Raw genomic sequence first — 20134 nt, 5'->3', positions numbered from 1 at the left:
GGGCGAGAGAACAAAAAACAGCATGTGATACACAGAAAAGGTCCCAAAAATTGTAAATTTGGATGCACATGGAGTTGCAGACCAATAAAGAAAAAGTCTAAACGTGTTTGCAAACACATTAAAAACACCCCAAGTACATCCTAGGGTGAGGAAGAAGAAACCACCAACCTGAACATCAAATTGCTCCCAGTGCAGGGCTCCCGCTGTTGACAACAAAAATACGCGCACACCTCCGCCCTGACCAGAATGGAATCACCAACTGTACGCCACAGCGGAGCAGTCAAAGGGTTAGCATAAACCAAAGAAAGGGGTTATAAACCAAGAAGCGTGTGTACAACTATATAGTTATATATATAACTATACAACTATACAACGAGGGCTGGAACCCCTCTGCTGGGAGGAAAGGCTGGGAGAGCTGGGACTGCTCAGCCTGGAGAAGAGAAGGCTGCGGGGAGACCTTGGAGCAGCTGCCAGGGCCTGGAGGGGCTGCGAGAGAGCTGGGGAGGGGCTGGGACAAGGGCAGGGAGTGACAGGACAAGGGGTGATGGCTTTAAACTGAAAGAGGGGAGATTTAGATAAGGAAGAAATTCTTCACCCTGAGGGTGGTGAGGCCCTGGCCCAGGCTGCCCAGAGAAACTGTGGCTGGCCCCTCCCTGGCAGGGCTCAAGGCCAGGTTGGATGGGGCTCTGAGCAACCTGATCTGGTGGAAGGAGTCCCTGCCCATGGCAGGGGGGGTAGAACAGGATGATCTTTAAGGTCCCTTCGAGCCCAAACAATTCTGTGATTCCATGATAACGATTTTAACATTATTATTATTGTTATTTGTCCTGTAACAATTAGATCTGGACTATTAATGATTAGATCCTTAAGATTTCAATTACAGTAACACTAAATTCTTAGCTCTCCTTTATATACAATGTGTGTCCTCTTTGCTCATAAACAAGACTTTGAGCCTAAAGCCACTCTTGAGCTTCACAAAGGTTACAGCTGCCAGCCACGGAAAAGCAGTCCCTGGTACAGCATGGTCTTTCAGAGCAATTAAGCAACTGAAGATTAATTTCTGAGCTTGTGACACAATCCTCAGCCTACTCCTGACCTATCTCAAGCTGCAATTAAGCCACTAGAGTAACCTGCCAGTATCTTATCTTGTTGCAAGGTGCAAACAATGCAACCCTGTCCTTGTACAAAGCATCTACATCGGGTTGTGCTTTCCAGCGGGAGGTGGGGGGTGGTGGGAACAGTGCTGGCTGTCACAAGGCTGGCAGTGCATTACTCAGACTTCCACAGAGCTGGCCGCTCTGATTTGCTGGAAGCCCCAGATCTGTAGCTCCAGGTGTCTGCAGCACTAGTTTTAAGAAAGAGAGTAAGTTACTGTTGTTCTGAAGTGCTCCTCATACACCAATCCATCCAGGTTCTCGTATGCCTCACTGTCAGGACACAGATAACTCCTGCTTTACGCTCCCAAATGAGTAAATGCTCTCCCTTCACAGTAAGATCAGTGCTGTTTTAACGTGAGTCAGCTGCAAGTACTGGAAGTAAAATCACATCTATTATTTCCAGAAAGGCTTGTGACTAGCTTGATCTATTTATACGACAAATACTATTTTCAATACAAAAACAGTCCTTTACGGCCAAAGCTACAAAATGTTTTACTCGGGAACAGTTATGAATAAATTTCAAAAATGTTTATTGCTACATAAGTTGAATGGGAGAGCAAACACTCCAGTGCAATGTTAAAAAGATTGCTTGTTCTTTTGGGAAATGGGTTAAAGCCTGAGTGGTCTTTCATAGATATAAGACATACTGTTTATAGCCACAGCAGACTTTCCACATGGTTTTAATGTCAAAAAAAATCCATCTTTTGCTTTTCACAGGTCTTGTCCCAGGTGTACTGCATGGTATTTATACAAAAGAAATTGTGAAAAACACGTCTGGCAGATAAATTACTGCTTTAAAAGGCTATTTACAGTCATTAACTGTTCATTCTTCCACAACTCTGCTACATACACTGAAAGGGTGGCACAGCTGAATATGCTACCTTGTTTATGTTAATATGTAGTTTGTAGACCAGTGTGACTAGTTGAAAAGAGTCATTAGAAGCAACTAAGAAAAGCAAGCTTACTGTTAGTAGGTTTTTGATACTCACGGGGTCATCATCATCACTGGAAAATACTGAGGAATCTGCAGACTAAAGGCTGGAAACTTATTCCAGAAGCATATGTAGTAATTTTTTAAAATGCGGATAGTAACAGAATACATATTTAAGCTGTTAAGCAAAATCCAAAAGCTGTCTGAAACATTTATGAAAACCAATCATCAAAACTGGAAAGAGGAGGGGGACAAAGGAATTTTCATCAGGATGCAGCACAGCTGAAGTGAGTGGTGCCTTGGAAAACTGCCCTGTGGCGATCTCGCTGCAGGACAGCAAATCCTTTTTCTCATCATTCCTGCAACCCTGAGGCAAGCAAATGGCAACTTGGAAATGTTTGGGCCTACAAAGGTAAAGAGCTGCAAATCCACTGAACAATTTGGTACTAAATTAATTCAGGTTGGTCTGCCTTCTTAGTGATACCAGAAGGTGTCAGCCAAGGGCTTCCACCAAATCTTCCAAAACAATTCACTGTACAGAAACCCTGAATAAACAAACTGACCTCACTACCACCTTGCTCCAAGAGCAATGCTTGGCCTCTAAGTCCAGACGACAGCAAACCATATACAGATCTCAATGGCAAAAAAACCCCCAAGGTGTTACACATTTGTAATGATTTTTGTTTCAATAAGATTGATTTTGTATGTTTTCCATGAAGCCTTAAATGTCAAAAGTCTTCATTATTCCCACGTGGAAGTCTACACAAATGCCCATGCTTCTACGAGAAGTGGCTAGGTCTTTTACTCTTCTTTCAATTAAAGAGAGCGTGATTTCCTCCATTTTCCCATTCCATTATTTTAACGTTCTTCATGATTTTGTTTCTTTGAGGTAATCCTGACTTTAGTCCTCCCATATCCCACTGTTACCTTTTTGATCACCTACTGGCTGCCTGCCACACTCCTGCTCTGCACAGAGGTCATCTAACCTAAAGAAAATGGCTGGTTAAATTGTATTCATTATCCACATATAGCATGCCAATAACGTTTCAAATGTCAAACAGGAGGATGTAACAACTGACCACAGGCAGGGAGGCAGATGAAATAGAGGCATCCAGCACTCCTCCCTGGCCCCCGAAAGACCTATGCAGGTCATTGCACTGGACCTTCTGCAAGTGACCAGGCATAGTTATTGCCTGAAAGTGCCTGAAGAATTTTCACTCCTACTAAAATTACGGTAAGATTTCATGGTAACACTTACCTTCACTGTTGATTCCCACACATTTTCCTGCCAGCAGGGAAGGGAGCAGGACATCATTCAGAAATCCCTGTCTCTATGAAAGCAAACACCAGCCTTCAGGTGACCATCACCAGAACTAACTTCAGAGGCACTGGCTGCAGTGCAATGCAATTCAGTGACTGAGCATTGTCATTACATTTGTGGCACTGATAAAAGTTCATGTGGACACAATTTCTCACCAAAGTACTGCTACTTTTGTATCTGTGGAACCTGAATATTGTTCTGTTCGTCCATGTCTTCACATGCAACTCCCTACCCCACCAAAAGCTCTGGAAGTACAGTAAAATAAAATGACAGCCATGCAGGCTCCGATCATTTTCAAACCACCATAATCCCGCTTTCTCAGCTCAGTGGGCTGCCTCTACAAGAAAAGATTTATGCAAAAATATTTAAATTTAGACTGCTTGAAATACAAGACCAAGTGAGTATCTCAATAAGACTTCAATTATTACATTATTTTCCATCCTATGACAATCTCATTTCTCAGTTTCTATACAAAGCCTGACAACATGCAGCAGGATTATTACACATGCAAATGTATGAAAATGAGGTGTTAGAACAAATCCTGTCTGTGGTTTTGGGATAACATTTTGCCCTTCTATTTCAAGAACAAATTGAGAGAACAGAGAATAGAACAATACAATGAACTAAAAATATTTTGTGTGGAGAGGATTAAGAATTTACTTTCCCCTACGCCACGAAGTGTTCAATGTCCTTAATTCCCACCAAGTGCAGAGGATCCCAGCACCACACAGAATCAGGCTCATCCAGTACTTCTTATTCTGGAGAACCATACAAACATGAGTTAACGCTTACAACATCAACCTGTTTACAAGCACAGTTTAAACGGTGTCAGCTCTCCACGTTTACCTGAAAGGTACAATCCCACCCCTTGATAACTGACAGCTGCCCCAGACTTAATCCTGTTCTTCACATAAACCAGGGCTGTAAAGATACAGAAGAGATTTTGTCATGCTTTTGTTTGTACGGCAAGAGAACCTCTTCTAAATTGCATCAGCACACTAAGCAGGTAGCTCTATTGCCTTTGTAAGCAGCAGTGACAACGCACTAAATGCTTCAGCCTGACCCGATTACCTCAGGAGCTCACTACCTCGCCGAGTCCCAACCTTGTTTGAGGGGCTTTGCAGAACAAACAAGAAACAAGGACTCCTGTCTCCAAAACTTTGTAGCATCCACACATAAAACATAGGGAGGGGGAGAAAAAGAAAAAATCCAAACCAACCCAACAAAAAACCCTCTCAAGTTAACGAAACAGTATTTTGAGGAGATTAACCTCCTAACCCTCCTGACAGTGTCTTTAGTGTGGGGGACGTAACTGAGTTATAAGCATGAAAAGGAAAGTTTAGGTGTATCTAATCAGGAGACAGCTGAAAACTGACCCTGTCACATGAAATAAGCAGGCTGGAAACACAACGAAGCTCCTGAAAAAGGGAGAACGAAGCCTAATAAGAAATCCGTGGCACGCCAGAAACTCTGGATCAGGAGTGAAAGCTAGACATTGACTCTAGGTATTTTTAAAAATGCAATATAAACTATACAATTGTGCCCAGCACATGAAGAAAGAAGACTTCAGTCTAGCTTATGCAGTTGGAACAAAGACACCGGAGGGGGGGGAGGTGATAAGAGCATGGTAGTAGATGAGGACTTTCAGAAATTTAAACAGTGAAAGACAGAACAGAGACGAGACCAGAAAATACCAGTGCCATAGGAGGGTTGGACTAGATGACCCACAGAGGTCCCTTCCAACCCCTACCATTCTGTGATTCTGTAGCTTTAGTATCTGTTTAGCTGCTTTTCCTGGCAAGACCCTGCCCACAGCGCTCGTGCACATTGGGCAGGCAGGAGAACTTCTCCACACCAGGGGACTCTGAAAAGCAGGCTGGAGAATGCAGCTTCCAAGAGCTGCAGCAGGTCTTCCCTGGTCTGAGGAGTCAGGCCTTTCAGTTGCCCCATGCCAGTGTGGCCTGAGTTTCTAAGTATACCAGGAAAATTAACTACAAAATTTCTTTTTCACTTTTGCCACTTACCTCATGGACATGGCCATTCTGATAAAAATAAGGGTTTTTTTCCCCTTTCTCCAAGCTGTATCTCAGATACAGCACCTAGTGTTAAAAGCAAAGTGTAACAGTTTGTAGCAGGACCAACTGAGCAAGCAAATCACAAACATTAAGCAAGTTGAGAACAGCATTTCCATAGGCAGATTCGAGCATAAGCTTAAATCACTGTGCAGCCTCGCCTTGCACAGAAGGGTGAAGCTCAGGGCTTGACTCCACCAAAAACGGAAGGTAAGGAAACAGTCTGGATGTGTTTAACAGCTCTTCAGCTTCAGTAGTGAACTCCAGACAGCAGCACGAGGGTTCCTGTTCATCCATGCTTCACAAGTACATTTGCAACAGGTAAAGTTCCTGCCGTTCCCACGGAAAGCACTGACCATTTCACAGCAGCCCGTAAAGGCTTTTAGAAGCCTCTAACAAAATATAACTGAATGATAATTTCTCAGCAATCCAAGTCTGCCCACTTCCTACATGTAGCAAAATCTTCTGCAGTCACAGGCAAATTTTAGACTTAATAACCAGACGCTGTGCAGCATTATGTAGTAGCTACAGGATGCCGTCTTACTAACAGAACGTATTGCCACTAATTTCAACATACCATAGCGCAACAACAGAATTATTACAAGAGAACAAAACGCCTGTTACTTTTTCTAAATGACAGAAACCTGAACACTGGGAATAAGATAAAGAAAGAAGGGAAAGCAGAGCAGGAGTTTCTGCTTCGCGAGCAATACCAACCATAGTACTGGGCAGCGGGGCAGGAGGGAGGCACTCGTCGCAGCCCGGCACAATTTGCCAGCGAGCATCGGGCAGGCGCAGAAGAGCTCCGAGACAGACGGCAGACATCCACTGCTGACAGAAGCAGGCGACATCACAACAGTGGCAGGTGCCAGCAGATCAAGTGATGAAAAAGACATGAATCAGAAAAATGAGAGTTCCCCACTTTGAGGTGTAGGGTTGCACCGAGCTCCTGAATAACTCTCCCGATTCTTGCGCCACGTTGTGAGACAGTGCTGTTACCGGTTCTTGGGAGAGAAAAATGGGGTACATCACCCAGACTTGACAAAATCTCCTAGGAAAAGAAAGAATCCAACTCTTCCAACCAAGCTCTTTTTCCCCCCCATGCAGACTACCTGCTAAAATACAAAAGGCAGTGACAGACGACAGGAAGGTGCTACATAATTTCTTTACCAATAATTGAGACTGGTATCCCCACCCAATTTTAGGTCTCATTCTCCATAGTAGTTGAGATCTAGGCAAGCTGTGGGTGGTGTCCTCTCGATGAGTAATTTTCAAGGGACAAGCAAATTCACGGTCACTTGTGAACCAAACGCTTTCTTGAAAAGTTTGAGTTCTTGGCAAATAGCGGATTTACTGTTATCCAAAAAGTAGTGTTCCTCTCTGGAAGCATCAGGTTTTGTCCAAAAATATCTGAATATACCACAGCATCTAAACACATCAAGTAACCCTGCCCATGGACTGAGACAAGGGCCAGACATCCTCTACCAAAACACCTCCGAAGTTCAGGACATCATAGTCCCGACAGCTGAACTGGCAGATTTTTCCTTTCCTTATCCAAATCAGTGAAAAGTCAGCCAAGTTACCTTAAATGTCCTTCCGCAGCAGGTAACACTCGCTTAGCTGCCTTCACACACCAGTGGGTGAAGAACTTCACTGGTGAGTGACTGGATTCCACATGTCTTCCAAGCTTTCATGGCTAGTCACCTGACACTTAGTAGCTGAGATACTGCACTAATCAGTACTCAGCAGATGATCTCCCTTTCACTAGTTAGAAATGACATGTTGAATACCTTGTTAATTGCGTCAGTCCTGCTCGAAGTCTTCTGAGCCAAAAGGCTTGCTGCTTTTTGCAGACTTTGGGTCAATTATTCAAATACTTCCGCTTTCTTGTCAGAGAACCCAGTACAAAGAAGTAGCAAGTGGGAAAATGTTTCATAATGGTGAATTACTTCAGCTCAAATACCTGTAGTGCACAGAGACTCTGGAAATGGACATCCATGGCAAACACAACAGAGCAACAGCAAAGCTCCACATTGCCACTAGATTCCAACAATCAAGGCTTTTACTTCAGCACTTCTCAAAGCAGAGGAATGAGATACGCTGTGCTTGACTACACAGTCTCACTGCCTGGGATAGGAACAACAGACACGGCTCCACGCTGCTAGCATGGTTTCTCCAAGTCCCTTGATCAGATCATTACAGCCAGTAGAAGTATGAACCAGTTTTCCCCCTTTCTTGCTTGTTTTGATATTTGACACACCAGAGAAAGTCAGTTTGGAATCCACAGCACTTTTTGTTTTCCCTTGCCCTCTTGGTTATTTAAAGCATCTGTTTATATCACCATCCTTAGGCAGGAAACAGATGTTCCTTCAGACACTAATCAACTTTGATCACAGCTGAAGCTGGTGAGAGAAACATTTACAATTTATGCATACACCCATTTTCCATGAAGATATGAGAAAGTTTCAGGCAGGACTGGGGCAGGGAAAGATGGTATTTGAGATCACAATCCCACAGTTGTTTTCATACAAGAAATGTAAAATCACTTCACATAAAAGCACAACTGCAGCATGCTGAATTAAGGTGAGCAACAGGTCATCTAATTGCATCTTGAATTTAATGCTGTTAAACAACCGGCCGTATTTATCTTGTAATTTCAGATGTGCAAATAAATGCACAGCCAGAATCAGTACTGCCTCAGCCTGAGTGCACGTTCAGGCATACCAAATCTCTGAAGTACACTGTAGCTTACACAACTCTAGGCTTTTGCCTTTAGCTTACTTTGAAAAGGCTGATGAGTCTGAGGGCAGTCAAGGTTTCTGAGCCCACTTAAGACTACGCACAATCAACAAAGTCCCTGTTTTGTCGTATATCTGGGCAGAACATTATATTTAATGAAAGCAAATAATTATACATAAATACTCAAACACTGAAATTAAAATTTGCTAAAGGAGCAGCAGGACACATTTTCGTTTAGAAAATTTCACTCAAGAACAAACTTCAGAGCTGCTTCAGCTATGGTTTTTTACTTTGCTCTGTTAAAAAAAGAAAAAAAAATTCTGTGCTCTTATTTTAAGTCTTTATTCACCAAAGAAAACATGCAAGAGTAAGTAATACTGAAACTAACAGCAGTCGTCAAAAGAATGTGTAAACTTTACACATAGCTACAAAATACTTCTCTAAGAAAATACAAAAGTTCTTTGCAAGAAGATTGGTATTAGAGATTAAGCTTTAGAGTTGCCATCATACCTAAATTTGTTTTGTTATATTGTCCTCTGGCTTCTTCATTAACACAAACTATTTTAAATAAAAATACCTGTAATAAAACAATTCCTTTTTCTGAGCAAGTTGAAATCCTGCTGACTGGTTTTGCAACTCGAAGGGCCTTCACTAATGCTGTCCCAGTTCATACCTACATTTCTGGAAGCGACGGAATAAGCTGCTGAAAAGCAGTACCACTCCTCTTTACTTAAACAGATGCTACCAAGTCTTAAATCTTTCACCAGCAGGGCTGTTCTCATTGACGAAATGCATTATTTACATTGTGTCTCGATCAGTTGCTGTTTGCTGAACAGCTCTTTCCCTCTGCCCAAGTAGGGTCTTGTTAGCTAGGATCACGCGAGTGAGGGGAGCTATGCTGGAGTGCATTAATTTCATTTCCACAGTTTCCCTCAGCCCCGTAACAAATGGTTCCTACCCTCCACGCACACGAGAGATACAAGTACCACTACAAAGGAAAATGTGAACATTGTCAGAACAGCAGATTGTCTCCCTCTTGCTCATACGCACAGGCAAGATTGCTGCTATCACTTTCCTGCAACAGCACATTGTAAGCAAGCAATATTTAAAAACACCAAGTATATCAGATTTCCCATTCTCGTGTTCCAAAGATTTTTAAAAGATTCATTTCTGTCCAGGTACATCAGGAACTTTAGCCACTCTTGACTCTTGCTCTTCTGAAAGCCTATGTTACAGTCACAGCCCAGGGGGCCACGTTCCCAACGCAATCCAGAGACTGCTGGGCTGACAGTCTCACTGCTTGTCCCTTTTCTCCCCACTGCACCCATCGGTTCGCTACCACAAAGGAAAATCCTCCTGGGCACAACCTAAATTTGAGGTCAGCTCATGCACACTACAAAATGCTATAAAAAGCTTCTCCATCAGACCGAAATGCCCAAATTAGACATCAGACAAAGGTGTATTTCCCCAAAGTGCGACACAAACACCAAGGCAGCATTTCCTCGGTTACGTCACTTTAGACCCCTAGTACACATCTTTATTGTCTGACAGACAAATGGTGCAAGACGCAAATATTAAAAAGCAGCTGGAAATTCACTGAACTCTACAGAGTGACAGCTGGATGGTTTAGCCACCAGAGAAGGCCTTTCCTCACATGCACTTCATTTTCCTCCTTCAGACTCAATAGGAAGAACAGCTACAGTTGCTGCTTCTCGATAATCAAAGGCCATTATCTACCAAAAACTGACTCCTGAATTTGTTCTCAGCCATAGCAGATGCTCTAGCAGAACGCAGTTACTATCAGATTAATAGTTGTCATTTTTCCAATCACTCCTGCAAGGTGACCCAATTCATCCCGGCCAGTGGTTTCCAAACTTTGCGCACCCTATGAGTAAAAAATTTTTCAGCATGGACTGCCAACACATGTGTATTTATTTAAAAACTATATACATGTCCTACTGAACTAATACATGACATACATTATAAAACATACACAAAAACAGAAATTAAAAAGGCTAAAACAAGAATTATTTCAAAATATTATTTTACTCATAAATGGTACAAAAAATATTTTCTTCCCACACTCCAACGGATTGTCTTGCACACATGCCACTTTGGAGATGACTGATCCAGGCAAAGGAGGTAGGAGTTCATCAGACCAGATGACATAGTTGGGCGAAAGGACACCTCACTCCAGGTCGTTTCCCATGCTCCTGTATTATTTACCTAATATGCTGCGACCTGTTCAATCTCCCTGCTGATACACAAAGTAAAAGAACTCCAGTTTTAAACCAACAAACCAGAGCTTGCTTCATAAACTTAAGTTGCTGGATTTGGGTACAAACTCTGAAAGCTATCAACTTTCCCCAAAATTCTCCTGAAACAGAAATCAGGAGGTCACAATGAAAAGAGCCAGTAAGCAGATAAACCTGAAGCTATTAAAAGACCTCTTCTTGAGGTCTCTTAATGGCTCAATTGCAAAGTTAGCCCATCCTAGGAGGGCGTACACTTTTCCTAACTACTACTATTTCTATGTTTAACTGTTGACAAGAAACAAAAACCTCAGATACAGCTCCAGGCAGACTCCTTCAATGGTTCTCACAAGAGGAAACTTTACTCACTACCTTAGAATGATATTGTAATTTATGCTAATACTTTGTAATTACCATCTATAAATGCAAGATATGCTAATTTCCAGATGACTATCAGGGAAATACATCGAAAGCATATTATACTGCTGAATACTCTGAAAAGGTTTTCACTTAGGGTATTTCAAAGTAGGCTTCAAGAGAAGGAAAACAATGTACAACAAACAATCTTTCTGCAGAGGCGAGGCAACCTCCGGATGACTGAGGAGATCTTACTCAGCCCCAATCCATTGTCACCTCGCCAACATCAAAGAAAACATAGTATAGGAGAACAAATTTTCTGAATGAAAAATCTGCATAAGCTTCAGGACTGTGCTACCTCAACAGCATCAAAACCTAGCAGGATTGTTTCTCTTGGTCCAAGAGTCATGGTCAGACCCAGAAATCGGTTTCACAGTGCTTCCTATCTTTATCAAAGAGCTTGTCCTCCAATGAACAAACCTGCTAACAATTGTAGAAAAATACAGGTTATAGCTAAAGTTAAATCAGAATTCTAGTTTTTAAAAACAAACAAACAAAAAGCAGTGCTTCAACTAAGTCGACCTGGGAAAGAAGAGAGATGCTAAGACAAACACTACTTCTTGGTATCATCAATAAGCCAATACGCATAGCTTCGCAAGAACATGTCACAGAACAGAGACTGTCATCTCGGTGAATGCTTTTTCCACACAGGCTAGACAAACTAAAAGAGACAGCAGCGATCCGGTATCAGCACAGTAGCCAGACCGACCTAAACCAGGTTCAGTTAACCCGGCAGGCATTGCAGTTCAGTTGCAGGCTGCAGCCAGCTTTCCCAGAGCCTCCCAACAGCCTAACAGATCGACAGCACCGTTCTCTCAAACTGGAATTCCTCACTTTTACAACATACACAACAAAACAAGGAGAAGAAAAAAGCCATCTACACAAATGAAGAGTTTTGTTGCAGGAATCAAATAACAGCTGCTAAGGAGAACTACTCTGGCTGCTGCTCTTCTCATCACTCCTTGTTTGACTGTGGTGTGCCATCCAATCAACCTGATGTGTTTCAAACGTAGCACTCATTTCACTGATCAAATACATATAAAATAAGCCACCCACCATGTGAGAAAATGACTAATTCTGGCATCTTTCAAGCTCTTTCCTTCACCACTGAAGAAGCTTTTGAACACAGTAGCATTAGTGCCTGCTGAAATAAACTTGCTTTTAAAAACAAGATTCAAATGGCTTAAGAGAACATACAGGGAGGTGATAAAGACCAAAGGTAAATCTGAGTAACTTACTGCTGCTGCCGTGGCCTCCTCTCCACCTACATAGATAGAAGAAGCAATCTCCATCATGGACAAGTTTGTGGGAGCATCTGTAGTAGATGACGATCTGGGCCGACCTGATTGAGTATCTTGGGCAGACCTCCTGTTGATCTGTGGGCTTCCTTTCGGGGCGTCTGCCTTGCCCCGCCTGCTGTGCAGGCTCGTCCCTCTCTTCATTTTAGGTGGCACTCTGATCTGCTGAAGCACCCGGTTCAGAGCTGTGGGGTGGGTGGAGACACCATCAATTTCAGCACAGACGCTTTGGCTTTCCAAATCCACGTCAGGCTCCAGATCAGCCTGAGCTTGCTGAACATCATGCGGAGAAACTGATGACCTCCTGCGCTGATGCTGAAAAAGGTGCTTCAAGCCTTGACCAATCACGTTAATGTTCTCCAAAGCATTATGGGTTATTTTGGATAATTTTTGCTCTGATTCATGTTGTTTTTTGGTCTCTTGATCTTGGGACTTGCCTCCAGGATCAGGATCATCACATAACTGTTCAGTGCCAGAGGGCTCCATTGGTGACACCCAACAGGTTTGTTTGACTATTCATACATAAAAATGTCCCCTGTCTTTATAAGGCTTGTGTTTGTTTTAAAAATGCCAAGATTGTCAGCCAATTAGGTGTGCAATTGCTTCAAGAGTGACTACACATGCAGCTGTGCCACGGTGATCTCATGCTTATCTAATGTTAAACAAAAGAGTCATTATTATACATCCATGCAGAAAGTAGTGGGTTAAAAAATCCAATGCGCAAAACATGCCATTAACAAAACAAAATGTACCAGTTTTCCAAGCATCCCTCCACGTTGTATTAGTTGCATCTAGGCTGTATGCAGAAGCCAAAGCTTGTATGAGCCAAGTCATTCATCGCCTAGGGCAAGAAGCCCAGCACAAAGGGTACAGGAAAGCAAGAAAGGTGAAAAAGCTGTTTAAAACAGGGAGAAGCAAGGACAAACCAGTGGGGTTTTGTTTATTAAGAACAAGCCCGTAATAACATCTAACAAAATATAAGGTTAAACTTCTGAAGAGCATGTTAGTCTCTTTGGCAGAATTAATTTTGTTCCTTGACAAAGATCTGGTATTTTGCGCTTCAAATATAAGGTCTGCTCTGCCTATCTGATTTTCCTGTAGAATGCCTAACTTCACAGTACTTAAAATATGCAAGAAAACAGAACATTTCCAAATCGGTTATGCATTTCCAAATAGTAAGAAAGGGCTTATTACTGCCAACGTCTGCTGATGGCACTGGAAACTAGATGTGAAAATCTGTCTTCAAGCAAGAACAGGCAAGTGAAATGCTTTCAATTGGCATAGTCTTGTCCATAGGTCTCAAAAAAACAAAACAAAACAAAAATCCCTTTTTAAAAGTAGATTAAGCAACCAATCTGGAAGGGAGCAGCACCACGTATATGTAGCTCAGTCTCTAGCAGAGAGGAACGCAGCTTTTCTCCAAGAGAGCTCAACCTTACCTATCAGCTGGGCTCAGGCAGGAGCTGGTTACACAACATTGCAGCTGAGCACTTATATAGCAACACGCTATTGGAGAAGTACAGCAAAGGAATGAGGAAGGAAGGAAGGACACAGTATCTGAAAGAGTTTCACATCAGCACCATGAGATCACATGCTCAGAAGCTGATCATTGTTTTCTTGCAGGAGAAAGCTTTGATTAGGTTTCTACAGATACAGAAACCGGATCACAGAGGTCTACCTCAATCTTGGCAGAAAGCAGCCTGTGCTTTTTTTTTTTTTGAAAAACATTTTATTTGAAATGCAACATATGTTTGGGATTTGAGAGCATTCATCTTCATGTTAAAACAGCTGCAGAAACATAACGCATTGAGGTTACAACTAGAGCCCTCTCAATTTTGTGCATCTGAAACCTGACACAATGGGTTAAACAGATATTCCAAAATGCTTTCCAAATTGGCATCCAAAAATATCAGAAGAGCTGCCTCACACTTCTTTTTTTCCCAAATGTCGTTGCTATCAGCTGGAGGCAAGATGAAATTCAGTACTTACAGAAAGTGAAACGCTGGAATCATACGGGGTTTTATCTCAGTACTTTGAACACATGATAAGCTTTGCATCTAAATATATTGGCCAATAACACATTAAATGAAAAGTAATAAACTCCATCCCAGAAAAAAAAAAATGTATGTACCCACATTCATGCAGAAATGGTGCAGCAGAATCAAAAAAATGTGCAACAGACCTTTTATTTTTACATACTTAACACCTTAAGGGACTTCAAGTGCCTCTATGACTAGTATTACACTTTAACTTTTGAGCTCGCTCTTTCTTAATATTTCTTGTTTCTCATGTAACAGGTTTTCCAGAAAGTTGGATTGCAGGTCTCTACTCAAGTTTTGGGGGCAAAAAAAAAAAGCAAAACTAGATTTTCCTTTTCATCTAACAGACCAAACGGTTCAGTGAACAAACCTCACTGGCTAAAAAGCAAGAGTCCCAAAATTATCTGGCGTACAAAACACAAACCTGACAGCTGACCTATAACTGCCTTTTTCATTTTAGCTGATTTCCTCAGTATTCATTTTTCAGTCAGGACTCACTGAAGAACTGCAGTTCATAGCAAAGATGCCCAATATACTCTCCAACCAGTATCTTTCTTCTCTCCTGCACACTTCCTATCCACATTACCACTGGTAATACTGCTGATCTTAAAGAACACCATTTCAGTCTAACCACAGTTCCATGCATTACCCGCTAGAAACCATTAACCTGCTTAAATTAGCACTAAGTCAATTTGAAAACTCATCTGAAACAAATCAGCTTAAAGTTAGCTCACAAATGAGTCACTACTACCCCTGTGTATTCTGTGACTGATTTCTGAAATTACACTGACTCTTATTTTCAAGAGGCTCCTACAGGGAGCTTTGTGGTCATCTGTCTCTTCATATTTCCGTATGGTGAGTCTGTTGTGAGCCTGACAAGAGTTTTTCAAACTGCATATCTGGTACGAAGATCGTAAAAACTATTTATTTACTTATTTGTTCTAGTATCTAGTCTTGGGGAAAAAACTACTCATAAATGTGAAGAACTGTGAATCAGCAGAATTAATTAGCACATTTAATCACATCAGCATTCAAGTTTTGTGCTTGTTTTTTCCCCCCCACTTGTAACAACCTTTACATTGTGTTTGAGGGAGGTAATGGTGTACTGTATAGCACGAAGGTCAAAAACATATTTCTTATTCGTATGAGAATACAATACATCAGGGACAAAATTCACAGTTCCATACACAGTCACACCGAGCAGATAACGTTTTTACATCCCAGAACATGCTAATATAGTCCTTGATTTGTGCACTTATTTCACAGCAGCACTGGGAAACAAAATAGTTCAAAAGGAGAAACTGACAAAAAACAGTATTAGATAACTGTGAATATATAAACTAGTACTTGCCTCCATCACTTGCCCTTTAGCATGGCTGACATACAGCAGTCCCTCCACTGAACAAAACTGCAAAAGAAATTGGGTATGAGATGCAATTCTTGGAAACGTGAGGAAAGATGTACACAAACAACAAAGTAAGCATGGTTCCAACCTCCAGCTTCCCCCTCCCCCCCCCCCCCATTTAAATGCAAGTGCCTCTGGAAGCTGGGCTACTGTAAACTCTTTCAAACAACTGAAGGGATACAAATATTATTGAAGTTAAGACTGAATCTTACAGAATCAATCCAGAAGTTCTTGCAAAGGAACATTTTCTCTCAGGGTTTATGGCCACCAGTGGGTGCTGAAAGCACAGGTAGATCTCAGGGCTCTAGCCGTCAAGGTCACACTGGTCCACACAGATTTTATTTTCTCCTCCTATTTAGTCATTCAAATATTCTGGGCACAGGTCAAAGCTTGCTCTTGTTCATCTGGAGTTCACCTGACAGGACGTGAGAATTGTGAGCACGTTGAAACACAAGCACCTTTCAGTTCATGTCATGGGGAAGCCTGTCACCTCGGCTGAACTTCTGCGCTGCCAGCAGCAACCTCTGCCTCTAGGTCAGCAAAACCAGCCCCCACCCAGCGCAGCAGGAGCCCCTGCACAGCACCCTCCGTAACAGCAGACCCCCTACACGCTGAACCCCTCTGCACGCAGATGTGACAACGGATCCAGCCACAGCCTTCACACAGCAGGAGCGGGGAGGACTCGGAGCATTGAGACCAACCGAGGAGAAGCACGCTGTGCCCGAGAGCACCACCCTGGCTTTGCTCTCCATTCCTAGAGCAGGGAACAGAGTATTCCAAGGGCACTTTGATGATCTGCTCAATGTTTCTGTGGCAAGCCCAAGGTAAGGCTCACTAGAAGAACCCAGAGCATGACAAGAGGACAGCTGAGAGCAGATACAGTGACCGCATTTCTCTAGACAGACTCGCATACTATTCTGAAGCACAGCTAAATCACCCAGATCTTCCAAAGGTGATTAGTTACTCAACTAGGTCTTGAAAACACGGACACAAGCTTCAGAATACAGCAGTGCTCAGAAGAACACTATAAGACTGCACAACTGGGGCATTTTGGCTATTTTATTACACACTACATTCCCACCTCCAAGACGACAGCAGAGATGAAAACATTAATCAGAACCAATGAAGTGGGATACTAGAATATGAAGAAAGCGATGACAGCAAATACAAAGAACTTAGGAAAAAACTAACGCATTTTTGAAAAAGATTTTGACGTAGAAGAAATTACACTTCCACAATAGTATGAGCGGAGAACTAAACCCAATGTGTGAAAGATTGTTAACCTGTAAGGTGCCACTAACATACCTTCATAGCCATTCATTGCTAAGAACTGTAAGAGCTTCTGCCAGTGAGGTCTTCATAGATATGCCCTAGCCAACAGACGCTTCTGATTCAAATTAGTTCCCAGCCTTTCTGCTGCAATCTGCTTCCCAGAGCACCCACAGATGGGCTTTGAGATGTAAGGTCATGAAGAGTACTTGTATTTTCTCCCTTGTGAATCACAGCCTTCACTGGCATGCAAACCAAATCTCCCATTTTCTGTCAAAAGCTCCATTTTTTTCTAAACTTCAAAAAGCTACTGCACTGGGCTAATCAAAATTCCTTCATTTTCCTGTACTTAGACACAAACCTGGCTTTTTTTTTTTTGCATACATAATGGCTGTATTGCAGAGTCGTTTACTTAGCACAAATGCTACACATCCTTACTAGAGAGAACTTGGAGGGGCAGAAATAAATCAAGTATTGCTGGTGGTGTTTTGCTCCAGACAGCTAGATGGTCTATAAGGAGAAAAAGTTTCTTCCTACTCTTTCACTTTTCTTCATTATGTGTTTCGTAATGTGAAAATTTCAAAATTTTGTCAAGTATCTAAGACAGAGATCAGAAGTCTGAAAAGACTTGGGTCCATTAGATTTTAGTTAGACTTTATTCATATAAAAGTTTACTATAAACACATCAGTTTAATAAATTCCCTTCAAAACCACAGTTATTGGTAAATAAAATGAACTTTGAAGCCACATTGAAACCCAGCTCAGAGCTGACTTATCTGCAACTGGAGTACTTGTTACAGTTACAAACAGTACAGAACTGTAGAAATAGGGAAGAAAAATATTTTCAACGAAACAGAAAAGATTCTGCCTTTCTGTAGAATATTTCAAATACCTATTAGTTATGCTGTATTTGAGTATCTCGAACCCTTAATATTAATGTTGAAGTACAATTACCTACGCAACCCTCACATTTGTTTTATTCCATAAACAGCTCAGTTTAACAGCTCATCTTAGAGTTGTAGTCCATAGTTAGCAGGGATCTCAGGTAGGAGATGCTTCCCATTCATCCTAGTTGGCAAAAGAAACATTTTTCAGTTGCTTCAGGATAAGAATGATTTTTATTAAGAAACAGCCCAGTTTAGTTTGAGAAATCCCAGATCATTTTCAGAAACTCATCCCAAAATGGATTCTGTATAAAAGCAAACAGTTTGGCATGATAGACTAGACAGGTAATAGTCACACACTGGAAAATCACATATTATGGGAACACTGGGAACCCTACGATGTGATTTATATCCACAGGCAGATTAAGATATTTTAAAAGCATCATTGTTCAGCAGCAACAAGCAGCAGAGCAAACAAGGAGAGAAAGCTCCGGGTGATCATAGCTAATCCTGTCAGAAAGAGGAACTCATGAGAAACCGGAATGGGTGTAAAATTCAAGGGGGCTGTGGTTTGGAAAACATTCAAAGAGGAAGACAGCAGTAATAAAGTAAATAATTTGACCCAAAAAAACAATTGGATAGTGGCACGACTACCCAATACCTGGAGAAACAGGTAGAGTTAGCTATTATAACAGAACAATCTTCAAAAACTCCGAGTGGAGAACTGGGGCAAGAATGGAAGAAAAAGACATACAAGAAATAATTAAATGCAAAGAACATAGGTAAGATGGCAGAATACAGGAAAAAAAGACCATAAAACAATACTGCTTTTAATGGAAAGGATACCTGTAGTTTTCAAGACAATTCTTTCTCCTCCTCCTCCAAAATTCATCCAAGAAAAGATTTCCCAGAATTCTAGCAAAGTCCAAAAGAAAAACCAGGGACAAAGGACATACACAGATATACGTTAAGCCCCCGCCACAACCCTGACACTGACTGTAGTCTATGCGAGAACAGAAATGGAGTACACCTGAAAGAGCAAATTGAAAAGACAAACCCAGAAAGACTCAGCATATTAAACAGTGCAGCTGGGAGACGAGGAGGAGGGGGAAAAAAACAGCTTCAAGTATGTGTAGAGCAGGCCAAACTTGTGTTGAGATTCTGCATCTAAGATTTTAGAAAAGGGGAATGGCCCAAAGGCAGCTACTTTTCATAAAACAGTAAGGAGTGGCAGGTGGCATGCCCCAAGGAGTTCGCTGAATTAACCCACAGTGCTCTGGATCAGGAGCCCACGCCACTCAGCACAGCGAGACAGGCTGTACCACATGGAGAGAAACTGCCACGTTAGTAGGCACAAGGGACACAGGGCAAAGCAAAAAAACAGGCTGTAGGTCTCTTAAGCCAACTGTACAGTGTTACAGGGCAAAACCAACATAATAGGATAACAATAGGTTTTACTGATTTCTGCCTAATGATTTCCCTGAACCCTCCAAGCTATTCCCAGCATTACCCAGAAGCCAACAAGGAAGACAAGTCGAATGTTGCTATCTCTGCCATCCTTGCTTTCCCTTCTCATACTACAGATGCAGCAGGAACACAGTTTGGTGGCTAAAGTACAGGCTCAGAGACTGGACATCCTAGGCTAAATCATCTTTGTCAATCTTGTTAAATGATCTTGAGCAAGTCAGCCTCTGTGCCTAATGATTTCCTATATGCAAACCAGGAACACCCAGTAGCTGAAGAAGGGAAGAAAAACTGAGGGTAATACCAGTGAAGGTACCTGGAGCAAAACACTTCGATTCCTTTGAAAGCAATGCGTACAGATAAGATACCAGTTAAGAATAACTCAAACTTCGAATTCCAAGCTGCTGAATTTTATAAAGGTAGCCAACTGTATTCTTCTGGTAAAAGGGTTATTTAAGTCAATGGACATACGCACTAAAAATCAATTATTCATTTAGTTGTCCCACAACTTTCACAATAAACCACAGGTCACTTTTATGAATACCAAAGAACATAAAAATTTGCTCTAGCACACCTAATAAGAGAGGCTGACAGAGTGTTTCTGTATGAATTGCACAATCATCACCAAGGAGCAACTTAATATGATTTTCAAGATATTCAGGGACAAAAATGGCACTATGTCTGAGCCCATACAAAACACGAGACATACAACCTCACTCGCCTAAAACAGATCTACACAGCCCATCCACCCATTTGTTAGGGGTGAGTATGCTGCAAGGAAAAGGCAATGAGAACAGATCCCTAAGGTCACTCAAAAAGCATTAGAAACTGTCCTCGTCTTGTCTGGGGCAGAAGCAGACAGGGAGGGAGAGTCACCTTTTCCCAT

General features: G+C 41.9%; 1 protein-coding gene across 14 annotated transcripts in view; it reads right to left on the bottom strand.

The window, feature by feature from the left end:
- TMCC1 (transmembrane and coiled-coil domain family 1) overlaps positions 1–20134 on the bottom strand; it is a 122387-nt gene that overhangs the window by 86068 nt on the left and 16185 nt on the right. For 4 of the 14 annotated variants that reach the window (XM_075433260.1, XM_075433259.1, XM_075433262.1 and 1 more), the window contains 2 exons: positions 15844–16046; positions 15578–15634 (listed from right to left, as the gene is read on the bottom strand). In XM_075433260.1, the coding sequence (XP_075289375.1) occupies positions 15578–15634; positions 15844–15876 (90 nt within the window). In that variant the 5' untranslated portion in view covers positions 15877–16046. Of the gene's footprint in view, positions 1–12127; positions 12840–12939; positions 13083–15577; positions 15635–15843; positions 16047–17869; positions 18015–20134 lie in introns of those variants that run through there. The other 10 variants (XM_075433250.1, XM_075433253.1, XM_075433255.1 and 7 more) reach the window with 8 other exon arrangements.

This window comes from Opisthocomus hoazin, chromosome 11, assembly GCF_030867145.1.
Source record: "Opisthocomus hoazin isolate bOpiHoa1 chromosome 11, bOpiHoa1.hap1, whole genome shotgun sequence".
Taxonomy (NCBI): Eukaryota; Metazoa; Chordata; class Aves; order Opisthocomiformes; family Opisthocomidae; genus Opisthocomus; species Opisthocomus hoazin.
Note: the sequence above shows the minus strand (reverse complement) of the source record. Positions and strands in the feature narration are given on the sequence as shown.